This window comes from Bombyx mori, chromosome 11 (genome assembly GCF_030269925.1).
Source record: "Bombyx mori chromosome 11, ASM3026992v2".
Lineage (NCBI taxonomy): Eukaryota > Metazoa > Arthropoda > Insecta > Lepidoptera > Bombycidae > Bombyx > Bombyx mori.
In genome coordinates, this window is record NC_085117.1 from 6,866,261 (window position 1) to 6,876,475 (window position 10,215).

Below are 10,215 nucleotides of genomic sequence, written 5' to 3' on the forward strand. Positions count from 1 at the left end.
AAAATAAAAATTATACATTACTATAGTAGTTTATTTATTGAATTGCACATTTTCACAAATTACATAATGACACAGGAGGAATGTTACAATATTGATTGAAGAAAATCTGAATAAAACTACACTTGACATGTGAAACAGAAAAACATTTTTTTTCAACCATTTCAGGGGATTCCTGAAACTGAATTCAAATATATATTGGTAAATTGTGACAATGTTGAAAAATTTTATTTTTCTAGGAATAGCTACAAAAAACATTTTATTTGGAAAGTTCCAAAAGTGATTTTCTTCTATAACAAAGTGGCAAAACATTATTTTCTAGAAGAAAAAAATTCAAGACGAATCTAAACCATAGTAAACTATGTGGATAGGTGTTGATAATTTATATATGTATACATATTATTCGCACAATTAGATGTAGTGACTGCAATCCAAATTATAATGTACTTAACTTATATTTTGAATTTTTAAAACCTTAACTAGGCTAACTAGGTATTCATCAAATTTATAAAACGTATTTTTTATACCGCAGCCAAAGCAAAAACAATATTTTGAAATTATAATCTTAACTGGCGTGTACCAGCTCAGATTATATAAAAATATAAAAAAATAGAATTACTCTAATTGTTAATCAGTGCCTACTTCTCCAATGTTTCCAACATATACTGGTCGCTACATCAAATGCAAAAGTGCAAGATAGATGTTGATTATGTAGACATACTATGTGTTAATTAGATATTAAATGTAATGTATTGTTTTGACATTATTTAATAGTTAAATGTTCCATTAATGAAAGAAATTAATAAGTAAGGACATCTTGAAGATTCAATGTTGTGTGAATAATCTGTATTATCTGTCGACCTCTTTCCTATATATCAGTTCGACCTGTATAACTACGCGGCGTACTGGCTAGTGAGCGGGCGGCGGTTGTGAGTACATGTTGTAGTAGGTCTGTGGCGCGTCGTGTCCCCCCCTCCCCCGGCCCCTGCCGCGGTATCCGCCCTCTCTATTGCCGAAACTCTGCCTGTTGTAGTCGTTGTAGGAGTTTTGGTTGTCATTACTGTTGTCCCAGCGTGAACCTGTTCCATCAGATTTTTTTATTAGAACCAAATTTGAGCATGGATAGCTAAATTTCAATAAATTCATTTCAGTTTTGACATTTGCACTAATGAAAAAGTATATATTTTCCATTAAAGCAGGGTTTGAAGTAAGAAACCCCAAATATCATCATTGGTGGTAGGACCTCTTGGGAGTCCGCACGGGTAGGCACCACCACCCCGCCTACTTCCGCCGTGAAGCAGTAATGCATTTCGGTTCGAAGGGTGGGGTAGCCGTTGTAACTATACTGAGACCTTAGAACTTATATCTCAAGGTGGGTGGGGCATTTACGTTGTAGATATCTATGGGCTCCAGTAACCATTTAACAGGTGGGCTGTGAGCTCGTCCATACATCTAAGCAATTAAAAAAAAATGCTATGTGGCCCCACAGTTAAAGCTACTGGCTGGACCATCATCAATGTTATGGGCACCACAAACACCCAAGAACTTTTTTGATTGGGAGATGAGCTCACGGCTCATCTGATGTAAAGTGTTTACCAGACCACGCCTTACAACTTGCATGCCACCTCGAAACATGATCTTCAGTCTCAATTGTATAAGTGTAACTAGTTTCCCACTACATGACCGTACTGCATCGTACCTACCGGCGCAGTCTTTCGGTCCTACCACAAATAGAAAAGTATATTATTTATAAATAAGATTATATCTTTTAATTAATATGTTAATGACCTCTGTCGCCGTAGCCACCACGGCCCCCACCCCGACTCCCGCGTCCCCCGCGTGAGCCTCCATCGCGTCCCCTGCCGCCGTCATCTCGGTATCTTGAACGACCTGCACCAAAACCATATCTCATTAACTATAATGAATTATTCAATCTAATAAACCAATAACAAGAAAACAAAAATTATGGCATATTAAAAAACAATTTTATTTAAAACTAGTCTTAAATGGTTAACAAAGTTATTCAATTACAGTTTTTTGTTCATTTTACAGTGCAATATATGGAAACTTATTTTGGGATGACAATGACAAGATGCAAACCCCAGTTCAAGTTATATATTTTCTGATAGTCTCTTATTGTGTATGGCTTTGAATTTTTTTCATATAAATGCATGAGTCTTAATCTTACCGAATTTTCCTTTGAATCCCATGCCACATTGCGCCAACTCTAGTAGTTTCGGATTCACAACTTGATTGGCTTCCTGAAGTACTGACATCAAGTCTCTAGCCTGTCAATAATATTTCATTACCCTTTATGAGTTTGTGAGTTGTACTATTGAGAACATACATATGCGGTGACGGAAGATGTTCATGGTAAATGATGAATAAATTATTTTCAACAGTTAAGCAAAAGACTGGAGAATGGCAATAAGCACAATATTAACTTCTTCAAAGACTCTGCACATAAATGTGTACATTTGTTTTTTTTATATTTTTGTATTTAATTTTAAATGAAATGGCCACATATGTGGACATTTGTTTTTTCAATGACTATCAAGTATTTATGTATTTATTTTTACTTATTGAATTATTTTTAATATAAAATTAGCAAAGTAATGATAAATAAAAAAAAATCATCCTTGAAGTGGTTAAATAACAAATTGCTATAATATTACAAATCACAGTAGTATTTTAATAAAGAATTATACATAAGTAGTAATTAGTATTATGGAATATCAACCTTTGCTGAATTATTAGGAGTGAAGAGTGTGTAGGCCGTGCCGGTGTTTTGGGACCGTCCCGTCCTGCCGATACGATGCACGTAATCCTCAGAATTATTTGGATAGTCATAGTTTATCACAAACTTCACATCTTCCACATCTGGACGTCGGAGAGAAAATACTTTATTATGACAATTGTAATTTTTTTACTAGCTCCTTGTACACACACATAGTACAAGAAAAAGAAATTACTATTCAACAAAAACAAACGCAAGTTTGAGGAAAACGTTCGGTCAATGAATATAAGGAAACATAAAAAAATTAGAATATCATGATTTTATTTGAACAAGAGTTTATATGGAATTTCATTTACTATCTAAATTATGGATGAAACCTCCAATTGATTTGAACTGAAAATAATCACTTTAATATAATTAATTTCACTGAACGTCTAATCCTAATCCTCAATTCAATGAACCAAACACTCACCTCAAACCATGAGAGCCAAAGTAATATTTACCTGTGGCAGCTCAGAGTCGGCGTTGACCTGCTGGAATTAACTGTATTATGCCCGTCAGTGGTCCCGGAGTGTTGTAGGCCAAGAGTCGGTGTGCTGACTTTACATTACCCTCACACTCAATGTTCCATGAGGTGATAACAAGTGTCACGCTGTCAGGTTGCGTAGGGTAGGCCCTTTATTTCGTTACGAAAATCTCTCATGACAATTAACCAAGCATATATTGCTCATTTTGCTTTCATTTATTCACATTCACATTTTTGTGTTCAAAACTACCCCCGAAACTGAGACCCTTATTGTGAAATAGAGGCAGCATGCTCATTCGTACAGTGTGCGCTGTCGTCACAACGATTACATCGTGAATATAGAATGTATATTATTTGAATGGTGAAGTCAGCAACACACACCTAGTCTAGCCTTTATGCCTGCACGCATGCGCCTCTGAAATAGAAAAAAAAACAATAATGCCGAGTCAGTCATGGAAATTTGTTCATTATCATCGGGCAAAGATTTCATTTGTAACACATATTTACTTTATTTTCATTGTATAAAATAGCTTAAAAAATTATTTGGGTATTTTTAATTTCTTTTGTTAGCAAAGATTATAAAGACAGTTTGTTTCTCCATGAACTCAATACTGATAATAATTCAGTAAACACATGCTACAAGTTAGAGTATATCGTAGCCCGAGAATAGTTTTAGCCGTGGTATAGCTTTGATCCATTGCTCTCTTGTCCGCATTCCAATATTCACTCCACCCACAAAGATTTTGTCAAAGCCGGCTCGTGCTGCCCTTGTGAATACTGGAAGGGTCTGTGTTGCCAACGACACCAGCAATGCATCAACCACATCCTCTACGCCCCTGACATCTCTTAGACCTAACACCCCGGTGAACAGTTCGAGGTTGTTTAACTGAGATATAGTGCGATACCTATTGTCCGTAGTTTATAATTACTTTCACTTACAATAACATTAGAATTCTACATTAATATAACAACATTCAAATTGGTTTTCTTGAAAATTTGTATTTCTCTTGTTTCTATCTATGGACTGTAACATATTATTTTTAAACGTACTAAAATATTTTTTCTAGAGTTAAAAATATTGAAAAGGACTTGAGTTACGAACTATAGATCTCGCGACCTACGATAAAACACCTCAAAACTGTTTCCAGAACAAAAATCTTCTGTTTGATGCCTAATTTTGTTTTACAAGGCAGATGCAATAATTACAAAGAGCACAATAATCAATATAATTCAGTCAAATTTTAAGACAGAAAAATATAAAGCCTTCCCTTGTACTAAGCCTGTATAATAAAAGAACTTGAATCCTAATGGATCAAGCAAAAAGTTAAAGTTGTCTTTTGACCTACTTTTGTCAATTCTTACATCTACGGTGTAATTATTGATTCCTTATCAATGGCCGGAACATTCACGGCATCAATTTCATTTGTATTTGCGGCTCAAACATCAGATAAACAACTTCTGGGCAATTTACAGTACACAGTTATACAAACAGCACATTTTATTTGTGATCCCTTCATGATATTGAAATTCATATTTCAGTGTTAGACACAACAACTTATTTTTAGACCATACGGATTTCTTTAGAAATTTATTTCTCGTAAGGGTTTATAGTTTATCGCAGTACGTGGAGTTATTCAAGATAGGAGCACAGTTGTGCCGTTGAGCATCAAATAAATTTTATTTGACGAAATGAACGGAATTTTTAAAGAGCAGTCCGTTTGCAATATCGGTCAGCTCTCGCAATTTAATCAAATTGGATTTGTTTGGGACATAAGTAATATGACAGTGTAATTTCATGAAGGACAAAGTTCTTCGGCTCACGTGGAAGAGCGGTTAGTGGCAGTGTGCAACATACCGAGTCCCCTGGCTGCGACGTCGGTGGCGACCAGTATGGCGGCGGCGTGGTGGCGGAACTGATTCAGCACGTAGTCGCGGTCCTGCTGGTTCTTGTCCCCGTGGATGGCGAGGGCGCGCCAGCCGGCACGGTTTATCGCCTTACATATGTCGTCAACCTGCAGATAATGTTGTGGGGTCATAGCCCTTATAATATTACCACATAACTCTTGTGTGCAACAAGTATTTTATAATATATATAGTATATATAATATTTTATAAAGTATTGGCATTATATACGTATTATTGTTACAAACGGTTATTTTTACTGGGATTTAGGAAGAGTTACTTCCACAGTTAGTTAGATTGACTTCCACAGTGAAGAAATAACATCGTGTAATAAGAATCAAATCTGCCAAATTATAATTTGGGTAATTAGTGGTGATAGAACGCCTTGTGAGTACGCACGGGTATTCCCGCCTATTTCTGCCTGATGTCTTTCTGAGGTCATAATCAACAGCTGGCCTGCCCTTCAAACCGATATGCATTACTGTTTCACGGCAAAAATAGGGAGGGTGGTGGTACCTAGCCATGCAAGCTCACAAGACGTCCTTCCAGCAGTAAGGCGGAACTAATTGTTCTGAAAAAACTTCTAAATGCACTGACCCTCCTTTTGGTTTCAGCAAATATAATAGTTTTGGTTTCCTCCTCTGAAGATATCTCAGTAAGCAATGTAATCAATTTATCATTCTTCTCCCATTCCTCACAAACATCAACAATCTGGAGGATGTTGTGGTTGGCCGAGAGCTCGAGAGAACCAATGTTGATCTGGATGTAGTCATGCAGGAACTCTTCAGCTAGATTCTGTACTTCTCGGGGCCACGTAGCTGACCACATCAATACCTACAAATGATATCAACATCAACATTATTCATATTGCTCTTCTTGAGACAATAGATTGAAGTCTCCATTACAAATTAACAAAAAGGCCTTAGACATAATATACTTACGACAGAAATAGACAGAATAGGAAGGCAGGCTTTTTATACCCCAACCATTGTGCTAAGTAAAACAAATAAAAGCACCGGAAACTGTAATATATCCAATTGATTCTTTGCTACGAGAAATCAATTGAATAAAATAATAAAGTTAAAAGCAATATGCATAGACAAAAAAAAAACACTAATAATGGTGGTCGGCAAAGGAAAAAACCAAGCAAAGGCACCAAAGCTAAATCTAGGAAATTGTTACATGCACATCAACAACTAAGCAAAGTCAGTTTGAAGTGAGTGAGCTACTGCTTAGCTTAGCCCAGTAACCAAGAGTTGGTACACAGAACATTGTTCCACATTTCCAGCTAGTTCACATTGTCTAGTTTACATGAATAATAATCAGCATATGACTGTGTCTCTAATGCCCATGAGTGAGTACCGTAAAGTGAACCATACCCTCGTCTGACTATGCAGACAATAAACAAAATAGCTTGTAGTCTACACACAAATTCGTAAATTTACCCCAGCCATATAGCTAAGCTAACTTAGCTTGCCTCTAAACTGCAACTCACTTAAATATGCAATATTATAGTTCAAATTACTTACTTGTCTATCAGGTCTAATCTGTTCAATAATCTTCCTGATCTGAGGCTCGAAGCCCATGTCCAACATTCTATCAGCCTCATCCAGCACCAAATAAGTGCATCGGCGCAGGTTCGTTGTCTCTGAAAAATCAACAAATCGTGTAGAGGAATTTTCTAAAATTATAAAATATCTGTTCAGAAATGAGAAACTAATCAAACAATGATTATAGTTGTCAGAAAAAATAACATATATCTCAATTTATAATGAGAGACATTTAAATGCTTATGTAAGCAAATAAGTCCCAATACACATCATCCCACTTTTTATCATCTTTGAGATACAATTTTCTGCATCACTGCACTAATTGCAATTATGGTTTCACAAGGAGTTTTCTACAAGCTTTTGATTATAAAAAATATATTGTTTGTATCGATTAAACCTCTTAAACTAAACTAAAACTACTTTCACTTATCTATTGTGTTTTGGTAATAAGGGATTCTCATGGTAAGCACAACCTGAATCAAAATTAAGGATTAGTGCTAAATAAAGAATTCTTCAACAGTCAACAGCAAAACCCACAGGTGGAACCCATTTAGTTTCTCTCTGAAATTTGCAGTGTGTCAAAATTCTGATCTTGTTGTAGATTCAATGAAGCACTGCTCTCACTAAGGCAGATGTTCGAAAAGTCTCTTAGGGTGAGACCTGTGAGCCTGGTGAAACCAGAATAGCCTATCAAAGCTATTACTAATTAGACCAGTGTACATTTTTAATCTTACTCAGTTACTGCAATTTAACACAGACAATGTTCTGATGACCAGACCTCATGGAACTGGAAAGGCCTCCCAGGTCACTCCCGCACACAGGATAATCTATTGCATCATTATGGAAAGCTTCTTTTAAAAAAAAAACTATTAATTTATATATTTTTACAATATTATGTTGAAAAATTCTTACCCTTCTCCAAAAAATCAATGAGTCTACCAGGAGTAGCAATAACAATTTCCACTCCCCTCTCAAGACATCTGCCCTGTGGTCCCTTTGGAGCACCACCAAAGATACAAGTGTTCCGCACGTGGATACTTTGACCAAATTCATTGGCAACCTGAAAATGGCAGATTCAGATAAAAATATGCTTTTTAAAGGTAAAAGAAGCAACAACCATTCATATAATAATTTTAGCAAATCAATATAATGGTATAATAATTATTAAATTCTAATTCCAATTTCTGCCATGTTATGAATTTTAGTTTTAGAGGTGGGATAGAAATTATTCTAATATAATTCAGTGCAATGGGAGTCAAACTTTTTTCTTATTAAATTAGTACCACTGTTATATTTAAGTAAAATTATTTATAATATCAGTAGCTTTCATGTTTTTCTTGTAATTTTTATTATTATTAGTGCCAGATATCCGAAAAACAATTTTCCCCAGGCTTGAACATTTTTTAGGCAGATTAATATAGTTTTATAAAACCACTAATACTTAATTTATTTGGAATTAGTATTTAGATTTCATAATCAACACAAGGTCACTAAATAGATATTGATATACATTAAGTCAGATTAAATTTACATGATTTAGCTATAAACCTAGTCAACAGTTTGTACATGTCTATTTATTTATTTATTTTACACACAAGAAACATTTTGTTACTGAATATGAACAACAATTTTGAATAACTAATTTGTACAAAATGTTATTACTTTAATAGATTACACTAGGTATTCAAAACCTTGATTAATAAATGCCTATGTGTCATATATACTGGCTGAAAAATGTAGACTAAATGAACTGAATACATATTTATTAAATGAAAGGCATAAAGCTAAAAACAACAAAAAAGCAAAAAGGCTAGTGTTAAAATAAAAAATAACAGTGCTGATCTAAACATAGGTTACGTTCAGAAACCATGCCTATCAATACTGTTGTCTTAATGTTATATTTCTCAGATACTGAATCAAATGGTTAAAATTAGTTTCAATCAGGTTTTCGAACATAGCCTGCCTGTGGCTGAATACACTACATTTCATAATAATTAAACAGATTTACAATTTCCATGGGGGCTGGATCGTCCATCAACTCAGGGGCGATCGCTTTCATCCCAATCAAGGTCTGTCACCACCAAAGGAAAATACATTTCATTATAGCTTTAGAATCTAAGGTATGTCAATAGTAGGCAGGCCAATGTCTTTGAGCAAATATTCAATAATTTACTAACAGAAGTTATTTAGTAGGTTTTTTTTGTAGGTAATTATTAGTAAATTATTGTTAACATGTATATAAATTATTATGTACCTTTCATTACAATTATTAATAATAATAATAATAAAATATAAGCATTGTCTAAACACTGGTATAGTAGGTAGAGTAGTATAAGCATATTTTTAAGATCATTAAATCTGCCAATTTGTTCCTAAGCTTCATTTCAAATTAAGACCTCATATTTTAGAAATAAACAAACCTGCTGTATTTGTTGGGCTAACTCTCTTGTTGGAGCCAACACAAGGACTATTGGACCATCATCTCTTAGCAGACGCGGTTGATTAATTATGTGTACTATGGCTGGTAAAATGTATGCCAAGGTTTTGCCTGACCCAGTTTGGGCTATGCCCACCATGTCACGGCCAGAGAGAGCTATTGGCCAGCCCTGTGCTTGAATAGGAGTGGGGTTCGGGAAACCTTGTTTTAAAATCTCTTTCATAGCATAGTCAGGGAAACCACCCTCTTCAAAAAATATGCTAGGGGCAGGCACGTCTCGACCTTTCACAGTTATCTGATGTTGGCTACGATAGGCCTCAATTTCGCTTTGAGTTCGACGTTGAACATTCGGATGAGGGACATAGAAATTTTTCTGGAATGGTGTGAGCGTTACGGTGTCCCAGTGAATTTTTCGAAGGTTACCGCCAGGCTGATCATTTTTGAAATTGGAGCGATCATCCCGATTCCCCATTCTCCCAAAACCCCTGCCGCTGTCTCGTCCTCCACGGCCGCCATCCCTACCGCCGCGTCCACCGTCCCGACCACGACCTCCGCTAAATCGACTAGGTCCGCGCTCTTGCGACCTGTCGCTACCCCGACCACCGCGGCTGGATCCTCGCCCTCCGCGACTCCCACCTCTTCCACCACGGCCACCACGTCTATCGTCATACCTATTAACGTAAATATTTAGTATATAACTGTATGTGGGTCGAGAAAAGAATTACATTTTTAAATAGTTTTGATTACTTACATGATGCTAGCTTATATGAAGTAGTTTAACTACCACTCTCAATTTACTATTTAGAGTAGGTACTTTGGTTGCAATTATATTACGTTTAAATTAAGCAATTATTGATAAACACAGTCGCAGACATAGCACAACTGATGCCAAAGCCAAACGAGCGCCATGTTAGTTCTCGGTTTTTTTTGACAAGTGACAACTCACTTTTAAGGAATTTGAAATAAATTGTAACTGGTTTATTACCAGAATTAGCAAATTACTATTTTAAACAATAAGTGTTTTAAAAATAAATTTGCTACATCAATCAATGCTCAAAATTAGGAG

General features: G+C 35.6%; 1 protein-coding gene across 2 annotated transcripts; it reads right to left on the reverse strand.

Annotated features, from left to right (window-relative positions):
- Positions 1-17: 17 nt before the first annotated feature.
- On the reverse strand, positions 18-10,086 carry LOC101743582 (uncharacterized). 2 transcript variants are annotated; one of them, XM_021346672.3, is made up of 11 exons: positions 9,901-10,086; positions 9,133-9,820; positions 8,721-8,783; positions 7,625-7,772; positions 6,692-6,810; positions 5,760-5,996; positions 5,116-5,272; positions 2,738-2,877; positions 2,186-2,285; positions 1,786-1,887; positions 18-1,076 (listed from the first exon to the last, which is right to left on the reverse strand). In XM_021346672.3, coding segments are annotated over exons 1-11 (1,926 nt in total). In that variant the 5' UTR covers positions 9,903-10,086; the 3' UTR covers positions 18-906. The 2 variants fall into 2 exon arrangements, with proteins under 2 accessions (XP_021202347.1, XP_004924160.1); XM_004924103.5 differs by lacking the exon at positions 8,721-8,783 and having other exon boundaries at positions 9,901-10,084.
- Between the last annotated feature and the right edge of the window lie 129 nt (positions 10,087-10,215).

What these genes read in the sequence shown, in the direction of transcription:
- LOC101743582 (XM_021346672.3), bottom strand. An exon ending in ATCCAGCCCCCATGGAAATT is followed by an intron (nt 7,773 to 8,720) that starts GTAAATCTGTTT and finishes TGCCATTTTCAG; the next exon opens with GTTGCCAATGAATTTGGTCA. An exon ending in CGTCGCAGCCAGGGGACTCG is followed by an intron (nt 2,878 to 5,115) that starts GTATGTTGCACA and finishes TCCGACGTCCAG; the next exon opens with ATGTGGAAGATGTGAAGTTT.